At 40.6% G+C, this 26600-nt stretch overlaps 1 protein-coding gene across 3 annotated transcripts; it reads left to right on the top strand.

Moving 5' to 3' along the window:
* The first annotated feature begins 37 nt into the window (after positions 1 to 37).
* Positions 38 to 23482, top strand: LOC109468707 (paired amphipathic helix protein Sin3a-like). 3 transcript variants are annotated; one of them, XM_019767023.1, is made up of 28 exons: positions 38 to 135; positions 1446 to 1658; positions 2467 to 2599; positions 2831 to 3021; positions 3594 to 3822; positions 4664 to 4834; positions 5287 to 5373; positions 6007 to 6141; positions 7604 to 7837; positions 8427 to 8545; positions 8971 to 9089; positions 10238 to 10335; positions 10900 to 11016; positions 11471 to 11628; positions 12407 to 12487; positions 13145 to 13328; positions 13775 to 13915; positions 14413 to 14515; positions 14865 to 14974; positions 16069 to 16246; positions 17195 to 17364; positions 18262 to 18441; positions 19246 to 19323; positions 20251 to 20348; positions 21021 to 21111; positions 21535 to 21645; positions 22602 to 22703; positions 23267 to 23482. In XM_019767023.1, exons 2-28 carry the CDS (start codon positions 1468 to 1470, stop codon positions 23387 to 23389), a joined length of 3732 nt encoding a protein of 1243 aa, XP_019622582.1. In that variant the 5' UTR covers positions 38 to 135; positions 1446 to 1467; the 3' UTR covers positions 23390 to 23482. The 3 variants fall into 3 exon arrangements, with proteins under 3 accessions (XP_019622582.1, XP_019622580.1, XP_019622581.1); XM_019767021.1 differs by having other exon boundaries at positions 6007 to 6159; XM_019767022.1 differs by having other exon boundaries at positions 6007 to 6159; positions 7604 to 7842; positions 8432 to 8545.
* The last annotated feature ends 3118 nt before the right edge of the window (positions 23483 to 26600 follow it).

Below are 26600 nucleotides of genomic sequence, written 5' to 3'. Positions count from 1 at the left end.
ATACCGCTCTAGTGGCGTTGCCAAAAATTGTCACATGATCAGCGTCATTACCAGGTTTGTTTTGAATGCAGGGCGCAATGCCGGAGTGAGGAAGAAGGCATCTGACCTGCATCTTTAACATCCATCCCTTTCGAGGTGAGTTACTTACCAGGAGTCAAAATCAAGATTCTTAAGCATCAACTACGTCTGAATATTTCTGATGAATTTTGTAGATTTCGGGAGTTACGCGTATGATAATCTGGGTAAACATCAAGGGGGAGGGGGGATGTCGGCCTCCGCCGGCTGAACTCTCGAAGTGGCGTCATCAAAATAAACGCACAAAATCGTTTTTACGAGCGCCGATCTCCAACAAGGCTTCAACGATCAGACTTTAGAACTCTTTGGGCCAGTATATGTGATTTAAATACTTCTAGCACACAAGATACAGTGGTAAATTCATGCACTTCGCCGAAGAAAAATATATCAGCCATGATAGTTGTTGTTTTGTGTGGATTTTTGTTTTGGCGCGTAGACTCCACACTGCACCGATCTTTCTACCATAAACATTACCACAGATAAAACCGATTCAGGTAAAACTTCAAGGTCCTATATAATTTGTTTTAATGAAAACTGATCGCGTACGAGCTATTTTCTAACAGTCACCCAAGCAGTGAAGGTTTGTTTTTGAAAGAGAGTGGGGAGGGGGGCGGAACGGGACTGACTTAGACGAACCACTAAAATTACAATTTTATGCTCAACGAAAACAGAATCAATTCTATTCTACGATGTTTCCTCCACACGTATGTTATGTTTCACCCTGTATTGCACTGTTCAAGGGCTCAGGTACAGTAAAATCCTGGTTGTTTGCAAAAAAATTGAATCGGCAGAAAAATCAAGATGGCCGCCATGCAAATGACACTGTTTTCTTTATGACAATGTTACATGTGTCTCCAAATTTAGTGTTGCTATTAAACCATGTATCATTAGCTCCATATGTTCATACATCTACAACTGCCTCAAGAAGCTAGAAGAAGTTGAACATGTAAATAGTAGATCACATTAGTATGTATGGTTTAATGTTTTTGCTGTATAATTTTCTTTTCCCTGTTAATTCATGGGGGCCCACATGCCCTTTTCCGTAGAGCGCAATCGGTCATTTTAATCCTATGTAGAGCGTAGACGGGCCGTTCTAATTCAACGTAGAGCGTAATCGGCGCATTTTGCATAGAGTGCATTCCCCGTTTTAATTCAACGTAATATGTTGTAGCCACTTGGAATTTAACGTAAAGCGTAATCGAGAGGATTCCTGAATTCAGCGTAATACGTAGCCAGCTCTCAAAATTTAGTGTAGAGCGTTGTCGGGACCCCCCCATGCAGGCCCTCATTCATGACCTGTACTTAGCTTGTAAGAGCATAAACGCACAATATAGGTCTTTCTTTCATTCACTCATTAATTTTGCCCCCAGCGCTGGTGTCCAACCAGTAACCATGAAACGACACCTGGAGGAACAAGGGGAGCCGGTATTTCCCGGGCGGCGTATGGAACAGGGCACGGCGGGGTACCAGCACCCGCGAATCCTGGCCCCGGCCCCTGCCCACGCGTCTGTGTACGACCTGCCTACCGCTGGAGGGGAGAACATGCCGGGCAGTCTACAGTATCCTGCTGTACAGGGATATCAGTGAGTCGGTTTGTTGTTGTTGTTGTTGTCCTTGCATTACGTCTATTTTTCTGCTAGATGTTGTCTCTTGTCTTGGTGCCTCTCTCCAGGTCTCCAGACTAACTGTTTAACAAAACGTCTTTGGTTAACTTGAAATTGCTGATGTCACAAATTAAATTTCACCGGTGCTACGCTTAGATTTCCCGCGCTGATTTTGACCGAGGTGTTCGAAATAGAACAGGGGGTTTCGAAGTGTTCGATCCGGAAAGGTCCATTGGGCGCACCAGCAAAAATCTAGGGGCACCACCAAAAAAATATTAATATTGTCCTATTCACGTAACTATACAAGCATTTTCTACCTGGAGCTTGAAGCAAGTAAACCTAAAATTACTGTCATTAATATATCAAAATCTAAGTCTAAATCAATGAATATCTACTCTGGACAATTCCTTGCTCTGTGCATCTCAAGATTTTTCGCTGGAACTTTGTTTGGGGATGGTCTTTCATTTGTGAACCCTCAGTCTGAGGTGATGAACTGTAAATGCTTTTATTTTTGCAGTAGGGGGAAGGAGGGTTTAGAGTTTCAAGTTCCCTCATACAGTAGAATTACTAAACGCATGTTTACACTTTGATAATTATTAGAGTTACGACATGAAAGCCACTGTTAACATTTCAAGATTTACAGTAGCTCTAAGTCTAACCTCAAAATTTTTATCGTTTCCTTTCTGTATCTATTTCCAAGCATCGTTTTCAACAAATAGCCACCAAATTTTGACATATTTCTTGCTGCTATATGTTTCTGGAACCCATAGTACGTTTTTGTCCCCAGGGTTGCATCAGTGAGCCAGTCCGGAGCTGCAACTCACCATTCTCACCCAGCGGTGGTCCACGCCACGCCTCACCAGGCACAACAACAGGCACATCAGCAACAGGGCCTACACCAGGCACATGCACACACACAGGTAAGGATGGTTACACTAGGCACATGCACACACACAGGTAAGGAACCATAACCAAACCTGGTAAACAAAAGAAGGGCTGATGTTCTGATGTTGATTATTGTTCTATTGTCCCCAAAATGTCCCAAAGTGTCATTTGAGTTGTCCAGGCCTAAATTTTAGTGGTCAGTGGCCATCGGGACACCTTTAATTTCGAGCCTTGCTATGTCTGATTCTCCTTTATGTATTTTCCAGGCACATGTAGCCCTAGTGGGTCAGCAACAACAGCAACAGCAGCAGCAACACCAGCAGCAGCAGCAGCAGTTCCAGCGGCTGAAGGTAGAGGACGCGCTGTCCTACCTGGACCAGGTCAAACTGCAGTTCGGCAACCAGCCGCAAGTCTACAACGACTTCCTGGACATCATGAAGGAGTTCAAGTCACAGAGGTAAGGAATGGACTTGTTTGTTTCGCATAACCGGTAAACCTCCTTTTTAGGTGTAACGCACCACTTTGTGGATTCTGTTCCTAGTTTTCTGTCCTAGGTTTCTGTAACTAGTTTTCTGTTTACTTCGTGCTTTTAAATAATTGACCGCCATTATGTTATAATTTATGTATATATATATATATACACAACTTTCGCACATTTTGGAATGCATTGTAGATACATTTCCCTGTAATCCAATCACTCATGTGTAGGTATGTAAATATTGTACATTTGGGAATGCATCTGTAGCAGCGGCACCTGTGCTGCAATGCAATGTGAACCAGTCAGAATTGCCCTGAGGAAGGTGACAGACGGTCACTGAAACGTTGGCTGAATAAAAGACTTGGTTGTGCAAAAAAGAGTCACTTAATTTTTGCTTGTTTGCCTGCAATGCGCCCCCCTCCCCCTCCTACTCTATGTGCAAACTTGCACATTCAAAATACTGTTTTAAGTGCAAATCTTGAAAATCATGTGCATTTTGCACATTGCACATGGGGGTTTCTAGCCCTGACCATCTTCCCATTTTCTTTCAGTATTGACACCCCCGGTGTGATCAACCGAGTGTCCAACCTGTTTAAGGGCCATCCTGACCTGATCGTGGGGTTCAACACCTTCCTGCCGCCGGGGTACAAGATCGAGGTTCAGACGTCAGACGGACAAGTGAGCGTGAGCAGCCCGGGGGGGAACACGACACTGACGCACGCCGGCATCCCGCGCCCGCAAACTCCCGTCATGACTCAGCAACAACCCGTGCAGCATTCGGTATGGCACTGTTTTGTCAAAAACAGGGTTTGAAACAACATTACTACTTAGTGCCCCCACTTCGAACATTCTCAGCAAGGATACGTCTTGCCTCTTCCACTGAAGCAAATCACCCTTTCTTCCTCTGTACACCACCTCTTAGGAGGAAGTTGCACGCTGAAACCTTCTTTCCTAGCATAACATCACTATGGAATAAGCTACCCTGTGATTGTTTCCCACATGGCTATAAACTCAATCTTTTCAAGTCTAAGGTCAACAAATATCTGTCCTGACTGCCTGTACAGTAACCCAAAGCATTTGAGTGGCTCTCATGAGCCTTGTTTTGTGGCGAACCATAAGTAAAGTTTTTAAAAAGTACTTTTAGAGCCAGGAGAACAAAAAATAAAGGCATAGAAGTAGAAATGTAATACAATCAGTTCACTTGAGCTCGCTGCAGACACTATGATTAAAAAGATGGATTCTGATATAGGTTACATTTGATAGGAAGGTTATACGCTAATATTATAACTTTTTTTTGTTGCAAAATCATGCCCGAAGGCTAATTGCTTTTACAATCAAGTATAATATGCTAATTGCTTTTACAATCAAGTATAATATTATATAATGTTCTATCTTGATGTCTAACCATCAGTGTAAGGCAGTTATGTTTTTGGTAGCATGGTTGTATTATGTAGTGGAACAGCATAACTCAAGAAGCTATGAATGGATTGCTATGAAATTTTGTACTTCGTTATTGTTCCAGCTCCCTGGAAGCTTTGCATGGTACTGTGTAGCACAACTTCCTTTTTTTCTGTGTCTCATGTTTTGACATGTCACAAATTTTCTTCTGTGTTTTTTTTAGCCAACTCAGCAGCAGCCCCCCAGCCAGAGCCAGGCATCGTTCCCCCCAGTACAGCAGACCAGTACAGGAGCAGCCATGGTGCCCACACCCCAGCTCAGCTCATCACCTAACACACAGGGCAGCCAACCTGTGGAGTTCAACCATGCTATCAACTATGTCAACAAAATCAAGGTAAACAACAACAAAGTCTGTACAGTCAAACCTACAAGTCACCATCTCTACTTAAGGACCACCTTGTCAGTCAAAACCTGTTGAAGTGACCACCTCTACATAAGGACCACCTGGAAAGTCAATACCTGTACAAGTGACCACCTCTAGTACATATGGACCACCTGGCCGATGTGACCACTTTTTGGTGGGATTCTGTAGTATCATTTTCCCCCATTATTATAAGACAATAAGACTCCTGTCTATAGTGACCGCCTGTCTACACAGACCAGATTTTGTTGGTTTTGACTGTTTGGAAAAGTTTACACTACTATTCCTACTCATTGAATGATTGCATCATACAAATTTCCAAGCAAATTTCTTGGATACATAAAATGTAACTTCAAGTCAGTATTGTATTTTGTTTTAATATCAATATAATTGATGTCTTCTTGATGACATTTTTGTTACCTCAGAACCGGTTCCAGGGCCAGCCTGACATCTACAAGGCCTTCCTGGAGATACTCCACACTTACCAGAAGGAGCAGAGAAACATCAAAGAGGTGAGTTTTTTGGGGGTCTAGGGTCAGGGCTCGAAATACTGGGTGCATGTGCACCTTAGTGCACCCAAAATTGGAGCTGTGCATCCAATTTTTTTCTGTGGTTGCACCAGTGCACCCAAATATTTTTGTAGGTATTTTTGTACATATCAAGTGTGTAACAGTATGCAGGATATTCTTGGCATACGAGTGTCAGAAAAATAATGAAATCTTTCTTGTAAGTTAGCCCCCATTTCAGATTCAAGCTCAGAAGAGGAGCAGTAAGATCTGTAATTAGTTTTTGTTTCATATGGTGCACCCAAAAATTTTTTTGTGCACCTAATTTTTTTAGGTTGAGTGCACCAGTGCACCTATTCCCAAAAATGAATTTCGAGCCCTGAGGGTGGAGAATTTTTTTTTTATATAACACCGAACGACTTGTTATACTCAATCTTTTCACATTTAATTACAGGAGTTGTTTAAAGCTTTCTAGTGACGATGCCCCAACTGTGCTTGGTGGCAACGAGTTCCAGTCTACGATAGTTCTGGGGAAATACAAGTTTTTGAACACCTCAATTCTTGGTTGATAACGCTGATATTTGACTACTTTACCTTGATGATTTTCTATTGTTGATTTATCTTGATAATTTTTTCCAGGGCTATGCCACTGCCCCTACCCTAACTGAGGCTGAAGTATACGCTCAGGTAGCTAAACTGTTCCAGAACCAGGAAGACCTGCTGGCTGAATTTGGCCAGTTCCTTCCTGATGCCAATGCGGCAGCAGCTCAGTTTGTAAGTGCTGCTCAGTTTGTAAGTGGACATTTTCTACCATGTTCTTACCTAGATTCGAATGTAGAAAGTAGTGTAGTATGATTTTGCATTTGAGCACCAGTTTTTTCGGGATGTATATTGTCACAGTATGCCTTGAGGAATAAATAAATAAAGAGATACAAATATAGGTAAAATGTAGAATACGTGATTCTATAATGTTGTGATGAAGACAAATTATCATGATGAAACAGCAGCTATAAGTGGTAGTGTAGTAAGCCATAATAAAGAGATTTGCATACATAAAGTATATTAAAAACTGATACAATGAGATTGCGTTTCATGTCTTAGGCCATGTTGATTTGATTATATGGATGACATCCGTGCTTGCATGAATTTTCGTCTATTTCCAAAAAAAAAGTTTTCAACCATACTGTTTAAGTATATGTCGTATGTTGCAAAAAAGTATTGGAAAACGATACTAATATCATAGAATACCGAAATCAATTCAGGAAAGAAAGAAAATGTGAAGAAATTAAAATGAAGAGCCTATTATTATTTTCCATACCATATTATGTGTGTTTAGTCATTTATTCAACCTTTATGACCACATAGATTTCATAGTGAAGGAAACATTTTTTTTGCCAAACTTTTTTTTATTCGCACCCTTGCATCAGTTTTGGGGTTCCCGGAGGATGTCATCCATATAATCAAATCAACATGGCCTTTGCAAGTAAAGTAGTGGGTTTTTGTATGCTTGGCTGTCTTTGTGTTTGTTTCTGCAATGCAGTTTATATATGTTCTGCTAGAGGGAGCAGTACTATCTGCCAGTAGATGGGTTTAACTTGAAACTTCAAACTTTATTGTACAATCAACTTTGTGTAGTCATCAAGACTAAATTCGGCTGATTTTGCAGTACATTTATATGAGGAACAATTCATTTAAAAGATCATCAGCGTTAAAATGATAAAGCATTATACAAGTACATGTATATTAAAATCTGTCCACAGCAACAACAAAAATATCAACGTAAACACAGAGTTTTTTTGTGCTATCTGTGATCAGTGTTCTAACCAGGCCTTTTTACCAGACTGGGGGCCCCCTATACTATGATTTTGACCCCCTATACTATAATTTTGGCCCCTATGCTAAGTTTCAAGCAGCATAGGGGTGTTTTGGGAGGGAGAACCTTCATAAATTTTGCAAAAAAAATGAAACTATAGCTTTAGAATGAAGCTGCAGAAAAGGGAAAACCTTAACTTCACAAAATCTGTTCCACATGAAACAAGAAATAGTGTCTCAGGGGGTTATGAATATGAGTTTCAAAAGTTTTCGGCTCAATGCTTTGCGCAAGGAAAGTTGCTCTTCTATACCTGACACCTATGCTATGAAAAAATCCTGGCTAGAACACTGATGATTGCCTTGTTTTTTTGTTAAAGTTTGTTTATTTCACCACCAAAACATGAAGCCGTGTTTTGTTTTAAAGGCTGCGCAACAACGCGAGGTTCAACAGAGGGAGGCACAAGTCAGAAACGACCACGGTTCCACCGTCAAGAAACAGAGCAGCTTCAGTAAGGCCCAGAGGGGAAACCATGTGCGACGGCCTGGCGGGCCCATGGGCTCCGTACCACCCAAAAAGATGAAGACAGGACTGAAAGACATCTCCCTGGCTGAGGCAGGGAAACATGGAACACTCACAGAGTTTGCCTTCTTTGATAAGGTAAGGCCACACCATTTTAATTTGTTGGTTCTCGGATTCGTCTCTTCTTTTTTTCTGACTTGCAAAAATGAAAAGAAAAAGATTCTGGTTCTGAATCAACTAAAAAAATGCTCATATTCCCAACAGTTGAGGAAAGTCCTTTTCTTTCTAGTTGTTACAGTTTTTCCAACTATCAATGCAGTGGTTTGATTAAAAGTTTTAAATTCTTTGTTTAGATATTAACTCAGCCTTTTGTGTTGACTTTGTGGTTCCAATCATAGTATTTGGGGCTAGTATAATAGGATGCCTAGATCTGTTTTTATTTTAATTTTTTATGGCCCTATTGCTTCATATATTTTCTGAAAAAATTCGAGAACCAACAAATTAAATTAGTGTGGCCTAAGTGTGTCTTGCCAATAATCCATAATCTTGCCAAGAAGAGATACAAGGGGGGATAGAGAGTCACGTTTGGGACTGCATTTTCCTTGTTTTAATGCCACCGTAAGGAGTAACATTAGACTTGTCAATTTTTGGAAAGACATGATTTGTTGTAAAGTCGCAGCTACTAGTTCTTGAGAATGGATGTAAGAATTCTTGTATTATTTTGTAGGTGAGGAAGGCCCTCCACAGTCAGGATGTGTATGAGAACTTCCTTCGGTGTCTGGTCCTGTTCAACCAGGAAGTCATCTCCAGAGCAGAGCTGGTGCAGCTCGTAACACCTTTCCTCGGGTAGGTTACCTGCATCCTGCAGTTTTCGTCCTCTCCACCAGGGTGCGCTACTGTATGGTGTAATTCTTGCACAGACTCAATCCTGCCAAGCAGGCCTGCCAACCTACTTTTTGGGGTAGTTAGCACCAGCCAGCTTTTAGCCAATCAGATAGTCTCTTTGTGTAGCAAATTTAACAGCCAATCATGTTGCCCCATGCCGTCAAGCAGTGATTTGATTGGTTGGTTGCTTGGTTGGTTATAAAAACAACATTCTTCAATGTTTTGCTGAAGTAAAAAAAAATCATGTCACAAATGTTTTCATACCAGTATATAGACCTTGTTCTAAAATTTGTGTATCCATAATTCTATGATCATGGTATCATGTATTGCACACCCACTGTTTTTCCCAGATCTTTCTAAGAAGATGAATAAAAATTTCCTTCCAGAAAATTTCCGGAGCTCTTCAACTGGTTTAAGCAGTTCCTTGGCTACCAGGAGTCTGACCGTATTGAAGCCCTTCCTATGAAGAGTGAGAAGGGGTCAGAGGGCAAGCACATGGAGATAGGTGGGTGTTTCTAATTAAAGGCACTCACTGTAAGATTCAGATGTGTTAAGATCCAGGTAACCGTGTATTTATTGGTACCACCCCAAAATTAGGGGACCATGATACCAGTTGTTTTTGTGCTCGAAATATTAAATAATGTGATTAGGTGGGTGTTTCTATTTAAAGGTTCTCCCTGTAAGATTCAGGTGTGTTTAAATCTAGCTAACCATGTATTTATTGGTACCACCCAAAAATTAGGGGACCATGATACCAGTTGTTTTTGTGCTAGAAATATTAAATAATGTGATGAGGTGGCTGTTTCTATTTAAAGGCACTCACTCTAAGATTCAGATGTGTTAAGATTCAGCCAACCATGTATTTATTGGTACCACCCAAAATTAGGGGACCATGATACCAGTTGTTTTTGTGGTAGAAATATTAAATAATGTGATTATGTGGGTGTTTCTATTTAAAGGTACTCCCTGTAAGATTCAGGTGTGTTTAGATCCAGCTAACCATGTATTTATTGGTTCCACCAAAAATTAGGGGACCATGATACCAGTTGTTTTTGTGCTAGAAATATTAAATAATGTGATTAGGTCTGTGTTTCTATTTAAAGGTACTCACTGTAAGAATCAGATGTGTAAAGATCCAGCTAGCCATGTATTTATTGGTGCCACCCAAAAATTAGGAAGCATGATACCAGTTGTTTTTGTGCTAGAAATATTAAATAATGTGATTAGGTGGGTGTTTCTATTTAAAGGTACTCCCTGTAAGATTGCAAGATTCCGGTGTGTTAGGATCCAGCTAACCATGTATTTATTGGTACCACCCAAAAATTAGGGAACCATGATACCAGTTGTTTTTGTGCTAGAAATATTAAATAATGTGATAAAATGTGCCAATAAATGTCAATAACATGCTTGTAAAGATTTTGTTATCCAGAATATTTGCAGTAATGTTTTTAAAATTCTTTATTAAAACAAGCTGGCACCAAGTATGAATGGATAACAGTAGCTTTTGGAGCCTTGTGGGGAAATTCAAATCTTTGAATACCACCAATGATTTGATAAGATCTGATTGAGTAGTAAAGAAAAACATACTGTTCGCTGTCCAGCTCTTGTTATCACATGGCAATTAGGAAACTTACTAATTTGGTTATATTGCAGATTATTCCTCATGCAAGCGGCTTGGCTCGAGTTATCGTGCTTTGCCCAAATCCTTCACACAACCCAAATGCAGTGGCAGAACTGTGCTCTGCAAACAGGTACCGTATATTTGGAAATATTTCCAGTATTTTTAAGTCCATGGTTTTCATGTTTTGCTTCTTTACAGTGAACAGGTACAGACATAATCATATTGTTGCTGCTATTGTTGTCTCAACTGCAGTTACAACTGTACTGGAAACTCTTTGATTTTCACAGTGTTCCAGTAAATTGAGAGTAGTAGGGGCAGAGCTGTGTATATCAAGTGGGTGAGGCAGATTATAGACAGTTAAATGTTTATAATCTATCTCAACTGCAATCTCAAAGATACAGGAACATCTTTGATTTTCACAGTGTTCCAAAATTGATAGTAGTATAGGGCAGAGCTAGGTACATCAAGTGGGTGAGGCAGGCTTTACTTTAGACTGTTAAATGTTGATACAGGAACCTTTTCACATTGTCACAAAATTAAAAGTAGTATAGGGTGGAGCCGTGTATATCAGATTGGTGAGGTGGATTATACACAGTAAATAATCCTTTCATTTTCACATTGTCACAAAATTAAAAGTAGTATATGAGGTTGGTGAGGGGGATTATACACAGTTAATAATCACCTTTCATTTCAGGTGTTAAACGACACGTGGGTCTCCTTCCCCTCCTGGTCTGAAGACTCGACGTTCGTGACTTCCCGCAAAACCCAGTATGAGGAACACATCTATAGGTGTGAGGACGAGAGATATGAGGTAAATTGTGTTACTGTTTCGTGTGTTCAGATTTTTAAAAAATTGTGACTGTTAAGGCTGACTTCTTTCCGACCTCAGGCAATGTCTAGTATTGACTGATGTTAACAGGTGAAATATATAGCCCAGGCCAGATGTCAATGATGGTTAAGTAAGTTAGCTGGTGTGTAATCCGAAAGGCAGTTATACCGGCTATACAGATACAGATATTGTTCACACTGTTCATAAGACAGAGAAAGTAGTAAAGAAAGTACCTGTAGTCTATGTTAAATGAGGAGGACATGACTGATGATGAGCTGCCCCTAGCTGGATATCAATGATGGTGAAGTAAGTTATACTGGTCGCACTGTTTATAAATTAGAAGACTTAAAAATTGCAAAGGAAGTAGTAGATGAAGTACCAGTAGTCTATATGGAATGAGGAGGACATGACTGACATGACCTGCCCCCCTCCCCAGTTGGATGTTGTGTTGGAAACCAACCTGTCGACCATCCGAGTTCTGGAGGCTGTTCAGAAGAAGTTGTCCCGGATGTCGTCAGAGGAGGCCGCCAAGTTCCGCCTGGACTCCTGTCTGGGGGGAACATCGGAGGTCATCCATCGGAAAGCCATTCAGAGGTAACCATGACAGCTGGTCTGTTTTCATTGTTTGTTTGTTTGTTTGTTTTTTAGGATCTCCATTAGTGTGAATTTCCCACTACTCTGCCTGGAGTCCGTAGTGAATAATCAGATAAGTATTTGGACCATCGCACACCGGGGCATGCCCCTACTCTTTTTCGAAAGGTGTGGTGGGTTCTTTAACGTGCGTTGGGTGTGGCTCTCCCCAAACACGGGACCTCCATTTAATGTCCTATCCGAGGGACGTCCCTAACCGAAGCTACTCATTTGCACCTGAGTGAAGTGAGGAAAGTCATGTTAAGTGCCTTTCCCAAGGGCACAAGATCGGTGACCAGGTGGGTTTCAAACCTGGGACCTCTTGGTTCCGGGCCGAAGATGTTACCGCTACGCCACACGACCCCACCATTGTTATTCGAACGTTGCAGTCTGACAGGAACTGTAGCCAAGCTGCATTGCTGTATACATAAGCTTCTTGTAAATTTGGAGGTAAAATGTAGCTTACTGTAAATCACTATTTGTTTTGCGGTACCTTTGTATTCACCGTTTTTGCTGTTACTTCTGTACCATGAACTACCATCATTACTGTGAAGAAAAAATTTGCCGACTTTCTTTCCCCCTGCCAACATATAGTTCTGCAAACATGTCCATTTTTCTCAGACCATGAACTTTTGCTGCCGCAAACATTAAGTGGTTTACACTGAAGTATCTGAATTTGCTTCATCAGAAAATTATTGACCATTCCTGTGTACTCATGGAATACAAATATTGTCTTGTACAGAATATATGGAGACAAAGCACCGGATATCATTGAGGGACTGAGGAAGAACCCAGCTGTCGCTGTGCCTTTGGTGCTGCGCAGGTCAGAACATTACATTATTACCATGTTATTGTGCATTTGGTAGCCATTGCTTGCAAGAATTAGTCTTTGCACCATTGAGTATCTGTATAGCCGGTATAACCGCCCTTCAGCGTAACACACCAGCTTCTGTATCTGTATAGATGGTACAACTGCCCTTCGGCATAACACACCGGCTTTGCAGGCACGCGGCGCAGCGGCAACTAGCTACATTACACCAATCAACTTGTTACACCTAACCCTTGAACATCTAACACTAGACATTGTTTAAAGCTATCTAATGACAATGCCCCTACTGTACTTGGTGACAGCAAGTTCTACTCTGCGATAGTTCTAGGAAAGAATGAATTCTTGAGCACCTCAATCTTGATAACTCGGGTACTTGAAGGCATGGCTATTTCTTGTTCTCTTCTGGGCTGGTATTAGGTACTTAGTAGTTGCCTAACCCCATAACCAATATAATAGTGAATTGGCAGCCAAAGAGCTAAAGGTTTAAAAGCTTCTTTGAAAACTGTTTTGACATTTCTTCCTTGATGTATGAAATAAGCATACCAAACCCTTCTCATTCAATAATTTGTGTTGAAAACTGAGTGGTTTAGCAGACAAAGATCAAGAGGTCGCTGGTTTGATTCCCACTGAAATTTTACCTTCTGTTTTTAGGCTGAAAGCGAAAGAAGAGGAGTGGAGGGAAGCCAAGCGAGGGTTTGACAAGATCTGGCGTGAACAGAATGAGAAGTACTACCTGAAGAGCCTGGACCACCAGGGCATCAACTTTAAACAGACTGACTCCAAGGCACTCCGTTCCAAGAGCTTCCTCAACGAGATCGAAACCATCTTTGACGAGGTTTGTGTAGTTAAAACCATTTTACAAAGGCTCTGGATGTATTAAATTGTTATTTTCAATAACTGTAGTTATTTTTGGCAACCTCTTTTTTTGGCAGTACCTTTTTATGTAAGTACCGATATTGTTTTTGCTACGTTTCCTCTTCTTCTTCCCCAATCAAATAAGGTCAATGACCTAAACCAGACATCTCTCACCATGGTAACTAGTGTTGGGTTACATCATGTTGCAATTTTATAACAGGAGGGATTTAGACTCCTGTCTCACCATATATATGAATGTGTTTGAGTAAGAATTAACAGAGCAGACCATATGCGAAGGTAAACATTATGCATTTGCTTTGAAAATGATACCTTTCTACATGTAGTGTACATGTAATGCCATCCCTTCCATCTTTAAACTAACGGTAAACGGTAAACTGACACAAACGTGTTTGTCGATCCTGACAGAGACAGGAGGCGGCAGCGGAGGGCGCGGGTGACGTGAGCGGACCACACATCGTGCTGACGTACCAGGACACGGGCATCATGGACGATGCAGCCGGACTGGTGGTGTACCACATGAAACGCCAGACAAGCATCCACAAAGAGGTCGGTCACATGTTCTGCAAAACATTGGCAGCAAGCACATTATTTTCATAAGGCCACACCAATTTAATTTATTGGTTCTCAGATTTTTCAGAAAAAATATGAAGCGACAAGGCACAAAAAATAAAGATAAAAACAGGCATCCTATTATAGCCCCAAGTGCTATGATAGGAGCCATGAAGTCAACACAAAAGGCAGGGTTAAAATTTAAACAATGAATTTGGAACTTTTAATCAAACCACTGTATTGATAGATCGAAAAACTGTTACAGTAACAACTAGGAAGAAATGGACTTTCCTCAACTATTGAGGGCAAAATATGAGCATTTTTGAGTTGATTCAGAACTAGAATTTTTTTTTTTTTTGCAAATCAGAAAAAAATGAAGAGGCAAATCAGGGAACCAACAAATTAAATTGGTATGGCCTTACATCATTTATAATAAAAGATGTTTGCCCTGCTCTTTGCTAAATGATAACAGATGTCCAATTCTATCCCCTCAGGATAAACAGAAGATCAAGTGGCTGTTGTACCAGTTCCTGCCGGATTTCTTCTACCTGCCGCGAGGAAAACTCAGTGATGATGAGATGGAGGACAGAGATGACGGTGAGCAGGAGTTAGAAAATGTCTTGTCTTGTCAGTATGAGTCTTTGTGGGTCTTTGTCTGCCTGTGTGTGTGTGTGTGTGTGTGTGTGTGTGTGTGTGTGGATTTGTGTATGGGTGTGTTGTCTGTGTCTCCCTGTGCGTACGTGTATGTGTGTTTCCTTGTGTGTACACAGTGTGTACAATGTATGTGTATGTGTGTGTGTACGTGTGTGTGTTTGTGTATGTGTGTGTGTGTCTAATTTCTGCAGTGTAGTTCTTTTGAATTCCTCCAGGGGGTGTTAACCATTGAAAGTCTGCCATTTCTGATTGCCTTGTTTGTAAAAGTAACATCTTTTCTCCTGTACTTTAGATGGAGAGGCAGAAGCCTGTAGGAACCTGGCTGCCCTGAAGCAGGCCATCATCAGTCCACCAACACTGCCTGGTCTGGGGACCAAACCTCCTCTCAGGGGACTGGACCCGGTAAGACACACACACAATCATCTTCCTTGGTATTACGCCAAAGAAGACCTGTATAGGATCCAAAATTCCTTGCAAACATACCTGGAATACATTGTTTCTAATGGCTGACCAGTTAGTAGCAAGCACGTACAGGGTTTTGAAATCACTCACTCAGCTCCGCATGCCCCTCCAGGGGACGTAGTGCCTCTGCATATGATCCTCCAGGCTGTCTCTGGCTGCCACCCAGGCGAAATACATGTACTATATTTTTTCATGTTGCCCACTGGAAAACCGAAACCAAAAGCTAGGTTGCCCATCAATATTTCAGGTTGCCATCAACACAAGCTGTTTTATTTTAGAAAGCAAACCGTAAAAGTATCCTGGCCAAGGCAGGACTCAGTTTATTTCAGAAGCTGTAAGCTGGGCCACTGTAAACTTTAAATAGGTCGCTTTGTATGCAAAAACAATTGATAATTCGCGCACCAGGCATGTCCAATACTAGTAAGTCTCACAGAAAATATGACTCGCAAGACGGGAGTGGGTATTTCGAACCCTGGATTTGTTGTCTTTTGTCAAGCATGGGGAAACTGCTCTTCTTACCATTAAATAAAACTCTTTGCCTAGGACGGCTGTTCGTTACTGCTGGGAAACAACAACTGGTACCTGTTCCTGCGGCTGCTGATTGTTTGTTTGTTTGTTTGTTCAGGACGGCTGTTCGTTGCTGCTGGGAAACAACAACTGGTACCTGTTCCTGCGGCTGTGTGAGCGGCTACTGATTGTTTGTTTGTTTGTTTGTTTACAGGAAGGCTGCTCACTGCTGCTGGGAAACAACAACTGGTACCTGTTCCTGCGGCTGCACCACATCCTGTGTGAGCGGCTACTGATTGTTTGTTTGTTTGTTCAGGACGGCTGCTCGTTGCTGCTGGGAAACAACAACTGGTACCTGTTCCTGCGGCTGCATTGCATCGAGCGGCTACTGATTGTTTGTTTGTTTGTTTGTTTGTTGTACAGGATGGCTGTTCGTTATTGCTGGGAAACAACAACTGGTACCTGTTCCTGCGGCTGCATTGCATCGAGCGGCTACTGATTGTTTGTTTGTTTGTTTGTTTGTTCAGGACGGCTGCTCGCTGCTGCTGGGAAACAACAACTGGTACCTGTTCCTGCGGCTGCACCACATCCTGTGTGAGCGGCTGTTGAAGGTGTACAAACAGGCCATGCTCATCGCCGAGCAGGAGGGACGGGGGAACCGCCGACACGAGTCTACCGCCGTCGCCCTGCGCCTCAAGGCATCATGTAAGAGACATTTTACTTTCACAATATTAAAAGTACACCACAGTTCTGACTATACTTGCACATGGTCCACTTTCTGTGGGTGCACCTCTTGAAGAACAAGAATTCGAAGATCTCGTACCTCCATTAAATATGTGTTTTTTTTGTCCTTATTAATTATGCAAACTACATGTACATTTTAACATAATACATGCAAATTAGACACGCCAAAAACAATACCTTCATTTTTCATGGAGGTAAAAAGTTTCTAGACTTAAGGCACAGAATTAGAGTGAGAATCAGTCTGGGTTTCAAGAAACACAATTTCTTTAATAAACTTTCATCATACATATACTTTAAGTTGTCTTCTAGTAGGGCAAGAGCAATGGCTAAAGTATTTGCAAATCTTCAGTGTAAGTAAAAGTTCTGACAAAGTTCAGTGTTGTAGGTAGATAACAAATAAATAGTATTTCAATGTAATACAGGTTGTTATATTTTCCTTTGTTGTATACATGCACTTGGGAAATAACTGTAGTGTAAGCTATACATGTGCTCAAGTTAGGTTACAGCTTTAATCTCGTCGGGTGGTGTAGTGGTTAGAACAATAGACTGTGAACCGGTAGACCCGGGTTCAATTCCGAGTCGTACCCGGTACATGTCTGAACATGCGCCCCGACGTTGTGCCCTTGGGAAAGGCACTTTACACGAATTTCCTCACTCCACCCAGGTGTGAATGGGTACCTAACTTCGGTTGGGGAAAGTCGTATTGAGGTCATCTTGTGGCGCCGAATGGCAGCCGCACAGACCCTTGCGACTGTGTGTATCATTTGTATTATTTGAATGTTGTAATTGTTGTGATTTGTATTGATTATTGTGTGATACCCTGCATCAATTCAGCCGTAAGGCTGCGACTGCACGGGTACTGTTTGGACAATAAAAACCATTTATAATCATATGTTGTTTGGCCTTCAGCTGACATAGACCCTGAGGAGTACTACCCTGTGTTTCTGGAGATGGTGAGAAACTTGCTGGATGGAAACCTGGAGCCTACACAGTACGAGGACCAACTGAGAGAAATGTTCGGCATCCATGCCTACATCACCTTCACTATGGACAAACTCATCCAGAATATTGTTAGACAGGTAAAAGTCATACTATCATGAAAGTTCATCTGTGTTGGTAATTACATTTTTGTACATGTTTAGAGTTAAAACTTTTGATCCAACACAAAAAAGTTCTCTCACCTAGAGCTTTCGACCAGTCACTCTTCAAAGAAGCCACGTGATAAGCCTCACTGGGTCAGTCTACTGAGGAAGACCAGAGTGACTGGTCGAAAGCTCTAGCTGAGAGAACTTTGGATCGAAAGATTTAACATTAAATAGGTAACAGTCATGTCTATGTCACCTTCACTATATTATGAACAAACTCATCCAGAATGTTGTCAGACAGGTAACATTTAACATACGGCAACTCTGATTACTTGATGGCAATAGAATAGTTAAAGTATAGTAAAATTTCATTGTTGTATTATATTCTTTACATCTCTATATGACATAAATGATAAAAAGCAATACAGAGCAAAAGACACAAAAAGAGTGTGCTGGGGGAAGGCCAAAAATACCAATTTGGTATAATCCAAGGCCATCCCCACAACTTAACAAAAACAAACGAGCAAGTAACTATGAAATTGAAATAGCAACACATAGCTGAATCAACATTTGAGTTAACAAACTTAATAATAACAATTGATAGCAATGAAGTGAATAAAAGTTTGGACATGCCTAGTTCCCTAGCTGCAGTAATTTCAATGTTACCCGCACTTACCTGCAGAAAAAAAAGCATTGCAAACCCTGGCCATAGTCTACAGTTAACCGCAAAATGTTTTTCTGGAACGTTAAGAATGTTACACCTGCCTTGCTCCCCAGCTGCAGCACCTGGCATCAGACGAGGTGTGTCTTCAGTTGACAGACCTGCACCTGTAGTCTACAGTCAACCACAAAATGTTTTTCTGTAATTTGAAGGCTTGTCTTATTTTACAGCTGCAGCACCTGGCGTCAGACGAGGTGTGTCTGCAGCTGACAGACCTGCACCTGCAGGAGGTGCGGACAGGTGGCCTGCAGCCGTCTGCGGACACCGCCAACACGGGGCAGGTGGAGCTGGCCTATCAGCACAAAGCCGAGCAGATCGTTGCTGACGAAAACCTCTTCAGGATCGTCTATGTACGTACATACACGTAGCTCCCACCCAGCCATAGGGAAAAAATGTTGTGTTTCCTGCTTCCCGACCAACCCTAGAAAAAATTGCCGACCCTTGCCCTTTTTTTGGTGGGCCCCTTCAAGAGACATATTTTTCAAGCACATCGACCATTTCTAGCTCCATGATCTCACACCTGAGTGATGAAATGTTGTACTATCAGTTTTCCAACTTTGACATTGAAAATAGAAGTGTACTCATGCATGTTTTACTTCGTTAAACTGTATTGTATAAGTTGGATCACTAATTAGACTTTGAGAGCACCAAAGTCTAATTTAAAAAAAAGAAAAAAAAAAGATAATCCCTACCTACCCTAATTTTTTCAGGACTGAAATAGGAAATACATTTTTTTCCTACGCTTCAGTGTTCTAGGGCCTAGGAAAAAATGTTTGGGATGAAAACTAAAACATCTTACTAAGTGTTGCACATGTTTTGTCTGAGAATTCTCCATAAACAAAGACTTTCCCTTAGCTCAAGTTCATTAATGTTTCTATTGTTATTGAAGAAGTTAGCAGAACATACTAATTTGTTGAATTCATAAGGTACATGTGTACAGGTATAGGTTCAGACCAGTACCTAAACCTGTACTTGTACTTTGTTTAGGTACACAGCTGTACTTACATGTATTTGAGTGTGTATCTTTGATTCCTGATATTTACAATGCAGCATTGCCATATATCTTCACTGTCACTTTTGTGTGAGTGAAATTGGTCACAAAGCAGTATGAGTTAAGTGCTATCTTTGATTGCTATGTTCTTCTGTTTGTGTAGATGCCTTCAGCACACAAGCTGACCCTGGAGCTACTGGACACAGAAGGAGACCAGTCAGATGACCCTGTGGAAGTGGAGGTACAGAACTGTAACCAGCAGAAATTAGACAAAGCAAAACAAATGTACTATCATGAAAGTTCACCTGTGTTGGTAGTTACATGTTTAGCTTTCAAACTTCAAAAAATTCTCTCACCTAGAGCTTTTGACTAGTCACTCTGATCTTCCTCAGTAGACTGACCCAGTGAAGCTTGTCACGTGGCTTCTCTGAAGTGTAACGTCAACACTGGGCCTCACTGGGTCAGTCTACTGAGGAAGACCAGAGTGACTGGTCGAAAGCTCTAGGTAAGATAACTTTTTGTGTTGTTGAATAGAAATTTTAACTTTAAACACAGAACAAATGTAGTTGTATATCTACATGTAGTTATGACATTTTTAAAAGAAAAAAGTTCTTACTGTTAGGTAGGGCTTTCAGGGTTATTTTTCTTTCAGTTTCTTTTTTTTTAGAGTTTTGATGTGTAGTAATACTATTTGGTTGATATACATGTATTGGCAATCAAACAATATTATCATAAGCGTAAAGTTAACATAAAGGTAAACCTATTCAGTGTTAGAAATACCCACCTGCAGTCTGCATTTTGCAGAGACATTTTCAGTATTGCAGAGAGAAAATTAAACAACCTGCAATTTTGCAGACAGAAAAAATCAGGCCAGGGGTTCAATGGTGTTAAAGAACTTTTGTGTTTACTACTGACTCTATAATATCAAGCAATTTAATTTCTTTTTCAAATGTTTGCCAACATACAAATTTTTATGTGCCATGGGTTTAGATCAGGACTTTTAAATGTGTATTTGCAGAAAGTATTTCCAAATTGAAAAAAAATTGACATTCTGCAATATTGCAGAACACTGAACTAAAATTATTTCTACCACTGCTATTTGAAGCAGTTGTTGCCTGGACACTTCCATGTATTTTGACTCTCCCATGTTGTTCCTGTTGTTCTGTAGAAGTGGTCAGACTATGTGGATAAGTATGTGAATAATGAGACCCCGGTCGCACCAGACCTGAGACAACAGATGTCCAAGAAACCAGTCTTCCTACCCAGGTCAGTGTGTTGGTCGGTGTGTTATATTGGTGTATAAGGGTTGGTATGGGTGTTTGTGGGTTTAGATATGGGTACATGTGGGTGGGTAAGTCAGGCCTCAAAATTAACTTTTCTTCCTATTGTCCCAGCACTGTCCCAAAAATAAATGTCAATTGTCCCAAAGTGAGAATAAACAGTCCCAACCTGTTTTTTTTTACTTACGCTTACTCTCAGTCACACTATAATTGCAGAGTAGACAGGAAATTTGGGGGGATTTTCTGGATCCAAAAGCCGGGACGTGTGCCTGATAAACAAAAGAAGGGCTGACATTCTGATGTTGATTATTTTTCTGTTGTCCCAAAAGTGTCTTTTTAATTGTCCCAGCCTAAATTTTAGTGGTCTGTGGCCTCTGGACCACCTTTAATTTTGAGCCCTGTAAGTACTGTGGGTGTGTGTACATGTTAGGCGATCGGTGGATGTGTCTGTGAGTGTGTTTGGATTCAGTATGTTGGAAAGAGACTATTTTATAATATTGTCTTCAGGTTGAAAATATAATGAAAATTTTGCTCACTTTTGGCAACCCCTCTGTTGTGGACCTGATACATAGCAGAAAAGAGGTTTTCCAAGGTTTTTGAATAAGAAAAAGGTAAATGTGACAGTTTTGTTATAACCTGAGTGTTGTTGTGTTTACAGAAACATCCGTCAGACCCAGAGACAACATGCAGAACAGGAGGGGACAGGAGAGGATGTGGGGAAGTGGGAGAACCCACTGGGAGGGGTGGAGGTGAGATATGTGTGTACACATACATAGGCAATGCCATAAGGACACCAATACACACACACACACACACAACACAACACACACTCAATTAGTGGCCACTATTTAACGCAAGCACTCCATGTGTACAGCTTATATACAGAGTGTATAATATACAATTGTTGTCCGTTAATGGTCACTGGTCGTACAAGCATAGAGACAATACAACCATACATGCACACATAACACTCCCGTATTCTGTTAGTGGCTGCTATCTAACCCTAACGTACAAGTTACATACACACAATATTGCCTAGGGAAAGCTAGTTGGTAAAGATATGCTTTGTCCTTGCTTTTCTAAATTTCACTTGTGGTAAAACCTAATATACTTTTATTATTATATAGTATATGGATGCAATACATTTTCCTTGATTCCTATGTTCTTCATAGGTGAAAGCTAACATGGAGTGCAAGTTCAACCTGAATTCCTACAAGATGGTTTACGTGGTCAACTCTGAGGACTACATGTACCGTCGTACTGCTATCAGACGAGCCAGAGAGGTGAGCTCTCTTCATCAAATTTTCTCTGACCTCCATGCAAATTTTAGTATACAGAAAGTTTGCAAATACATGCCCGAGGGCTAATTGCAGTTACAAACAACATAAGAAAGAAAATACAGTGGTATGTGAGACTATATCTACGTCTAACCTTATACTACATTCTACAACATAACATGGTACTAGTTTTACTGGATTTGACTTTTTATTAGTCCTGGTTGATTTTGATGAAATACACACATTTTCTTATGTAGTCATTTGCTTTTGGGGTGACTTTATTTCGTGGTGGGAAAAGTAAGGTCAGCCGTGTTTTGAATTTGCAGCTGAAATGAGTTTGTAGTACAGCAGTCATACCGTGGATGTCTTTCTAATGTCATGAATTTAATAATTTACCTTAGAAAAATGCAAAAATTGAACCAACATCAAGGATTCAAGAATTGCCGTAAATTGTATACATGTACATTGTAGCTTCTTATGCAGAAGTGTTGACAAGACAATGTTTGACTGTTTGACTGGATGCATAGTGCTGTGTACCGGTTTGCTTGACCGGTTCCAAACTTGTAAAAATGTTTAGGTTCAAGTCCAAAAAAAAAAAAAAGTCAAGAACTGATTCTGGACTTATTACCAAAAAAAAACATGTCACATACCCCTTTTCTTTTTAAACCACCTAAAACCTTCCATAGATTGCAAAATCTGTGCTGCAAAATGAAGAAAACATTGCCATCGGGCATCGTCAAGTGTCGGCCTCCATGTTATGTGGCCAAAGTTGCCAACATGCAATTTTGTATATGCCATCGGTTTAGGTCTGGACTTACGAGTCCGGAACTGAACCTGAACCTCTGGACTTGAATCTGGACCTGAACCTAAATGTGGGTTTAGGTACATTGTACACAGCACTATGGACACAGATGGTAAGCACATGTACATTGTACTGACCATGTTCCCTGTGTGTTGTCCAGTCCCACAGACAGGTGTTCAGGGTCATGCACAAGAGATTTTCCCACTGGTGGAACAACTGGCAGAAGGAACATGTTAGTCCAGCTGAGGAGGCTCAGACACAGGTCAGGGTACAGCTCTATTCTTCTCCAACCACTAGTACACAGTACTGGTTTTCTCTCACAGTATTACAAGAAAAAACATCATCTAAGGCCACAGGAAGTAAATTTTATGGATGACATCCTACGCAGTCTCCAAATCTAATGCGAGCGGGTGAAGAAAAAAAACAAGACAGGCCGAATAAAACAAGGTTCCTACATTTTAAAATTTTGACTCAATCATCGTACAAATGGTTTTGATTCAGTGGGAACATCACATATACACAGCCAGCATCACATATCACTGCATTAAAGTAAAAAACAAAACATTAAATCAGACCATTTTTTGTCTCCTCTCTTCATAGTTATCTGCCATCCACCTTCCGGCATGGCAACAGACATCTTTGCCCATTTTCGGCATGTTGACCACTGTCAGAAGGCAACAAAATTTCTTCCATATGTCATCCATAAAAAGTACTTGCTGTAGCCTTAGTTACATTTTATTGGCAGAGGAAGAGGTACTTTTTATGTGACATGTTTGGGGTGAAGTCTGCCATCTCTGACTGTTGTTGTTGTTGTTGTTCCTGTAGGACTGGTTGTTGGGGCGTGTGGACGGCCTGGTGCCCTGTCAGACCTCCAGCCGACCACAGGCAATGGAGAACTGCCACTACACCAAATATGTGGTGGAGTACGGAACACCTGAACAGACGTGAAGCATGGCTTAACTACAGTCTCAGCCAGCACATCAGCAGAACGTACTGTGTCTGCACAAAAACCTGCATGTATTCTGAACAGCACTTTGGCAGAACGTCTTGTTTAAAGGCATCCAATGCGATTTCAGAGCAGCAAAATAGGAAATATTCTGATGAATAAGGCAATCTTTGTGATATTGACACATACTGCTTCACATTAGCACATTTCTATCAGTATTTCATACTTTGGGTATTTAAAACTGCAGAAACAAGCCCCAAGATGAGTCCTTTATTTTCTGGGTGGTACCCTAAAAATCAGCCCAGGTCCCTTCCAGTAACCATTTTCCTTCAGAATTTTGGGTATTTTTGCTCCATGAAGGTCAATATACATTGGGGTAGTGTGGTTTCAACTCAGTATGTAGATAAGTGACTAGAATATTGACTCTGAAAATTGGGTTTCCAAGCCCTAAAAACTGCACTGGATGCCTTTAAGGCCGTGTTCGCGTATTTAAGGATGACATCCCTTCTATAGTTTTCAAATCTTGTATCGGAAAAAGATATGGTTTGCAACGGGCAAAATACCAATGCAATGCTGACCAAACATCCAACAGAAATGGTGGGGAATCCGAGTTTTGTGCAGGCGCCAGACATTTTGTACGTTCTACCGATGAGCTGCCTTAACCCTTGTACAGAAACATAGACTTTACTTTTACTGACAACTCACTGAACGATAACTGAACATAACTCTGCTCAGTTTATATTTCACTGTTGACTGGAAAATATGATATAAAGTGTATCTACGTTCATTTTCTGTTCACATATCACTGAACTGGAGACTCAAGTTGTAGGTATTTCGGTTGCTGTAGTGTGTTCAGATAACATTTACCTGTCTTTTTCAGTACTGATAAAAAAAGCCAGTGTATAGCTGACAGTTTCTAATATGTTAATATCCATTCCAGTTTTGTTTTAAGTATCTATAGATTTGGTAGAAGTGTGTAAAGAAACTTGTTGAAGCTACATTGTAGTAGGTGACTTGGCCACACAGATGTACATGTACAAATGTTGAGAAAACCGTTCTACTTATACTACAAGCATTCATGTAACAGTAGAGTTTAGGCCACACCAATTTAATTTGTTGGTTCTCGGATTTGTTCTGAAAAAAATATGAAGTGACAGGGCGGAAAAAAATCAAAATAAAAACAGGTATTATAGCCTCAAATGCTACGATAGGAGCCATGAAGTCAACACAAAAGGCTGGGTTAATATCTAAACATTGAATTTTAAACATTTAATCAAACCACTGCATTGGTAGATGGAATAACTGTAACAACTAGGAGGAAAAGGACTTTCCTCAACTGTTGGGGGCAAAATATGAGCATTTTTTAGTTGATTCAGAACCCTTTTTTTTGGCAAATCAGAAAAAATGAAGAGGTCAATCCGAGAACCAACAAATTAAATTGGTGTGGCCTTACAAGTGAATGTGTTCATGAAATGTAAGAACAATGGAAGTTGGAAAGTAAGGTCCAGGACCATGTAAGTATATTCTAGCACGTCTAACTGTTACATGTACTTCAAGCTTATTAAAAAAATACTTTTATGCTGTTGAAGGCCCATGTGTTTGTGTCTGAAGTATTGTTACCTCCATGAAAAATGGAAGTATTGTTTTTGGTGTGTCTGCGTGTGTGCATGTGTGTTTGTGTGTGTGTTTGTGTTTCCACACATTGTAGTCAGCATAACTTCAGAACGCCTTTATGGATTGTGAGGATATTTGGTATGCTGGTAAGTCTTAGGAAGACGAAGGTCAAGGGCAAATATGGGCCTCCTGGTGGATGACCTTGGTACTGCAGCAGAACTTCCGGTTTTTGTATCTTTTGTCCTGAACATGCTATGGTCTTGGATTTTTGGTGACAGATAGCTTTTCCTGTCAGGAATAAGTGGTGTGGGTTTTGTCCCCCTAGCAGCTTGTTTTCTTGTGTGACAAAAAGTGAATGAATAAATGAAGCTTTAGTAGCTTTATTACTACATAGTGTGCCCAGTGACAGTGATTCAACACAGATGGCATTTCAGTTCTAGCTATCACTAGGGCCATACCAACAACGTTCTGTCTTAAATTCTGAAGGACTTCTTGCATATTAGTTCGTCAGTTGACTTCGAATACGACCATATACGATCTAGTGTACATTGTAGATGTGCAACGCAGTTCGTGAAAACACAATTTCTAGCTTTACCAGGTACTGATACTAAGAAATATAACAGAAAGCAAAAACCTTCACAAAGACGAAGTAGATTAAAGTGTATGATGTGATTGGCGTTAAATACCTTCTGCCATGAGCAGAGAATATATATATAGTAAGTCAAAATATAGTCACAAGGCTCTGGTAGCACGTGAAGTAATATTCAGAAGTACTAGTAGTATACAGTATATGCTGCCCCAACGGCTGACTAAGCTATGGGAGAGAATGAGAGAGTATGTATGCATAACATTATATGACCTGTATAAAACAGTGTATGTTTACCGAAGGAAAACATTGTTTTTGCTCTGTTTCTTCTGTTCCAAACACATATGTTTGGTATAAAGGTCAATGACCTGAACCAGACGTCTGTCACCATGGTAACTACTGTTGGGTTACATCAATCAATCAAGCCGCAAGCATCATGTTGCAATTTTATAGCAGGAGGGATTTAGACTCCTGTCTGACCATATATGAATGTGTTCTACATGTATGCCTCTCCGGCTAATGAAGAATGAGAGCAGTTCACAATTTTTCCGCATGGGGGCGTGCATGTGCTGTGACCCGGAAGTAAACCGACGACAAACAAGTTCCTGGCGAGTTTGGCAGAAAGATTTTGGCCACGATGTTTTTTCGCGTAGAAAGGTAGGTTTTGATTGGATGTTTGTGAATCTTGTTGTGACTAACAATCCATTATGGCCACAAGACAACAAAGCAGTGTTTTATTGGCTCCTTGATATCATTATATTATGACGAACAATGTTGAAAATATGGCAACGTGACAGTCAACACTTTGCGTAAGTTGGGCAGAGACAAATTGGAATGTACTCTCCAAGCAGAGGTTGGGATTTTGGCTTATTTTTGGCGTGTTTTAGGCCTTTTTTTAATATTGAGGTTTCTTTTTTGAACTGGATTTTTTCTTTCAACCAAAAAAAAAATTACAGTGCAAAAATTTTTTAAAGGAAATCTAAAAACAACGCCCAAACTAACCCAAACCTCTG

Source organism: Branchiostoma belcheri, unplaced genomic scaffold (assembly GCF_001625305.1).
Source record: "Branchiostoma belcheri isolate BF01 breed outbred unplaced genomic scaffold, Haploidv18h27 scaffold2, whole genome shotgun sequence".
NCBI lineage: Eukaryota > Metazoa > Chordata > Leptocardii > Amphioxiformes > Branchiostomatidae > Branchiostoma > Branchiostoma belcheri.
Note: the sequence above shows the minus strand (reverse complement) of the source record. Positions and strands in the feature narration are given on the sequence as shown.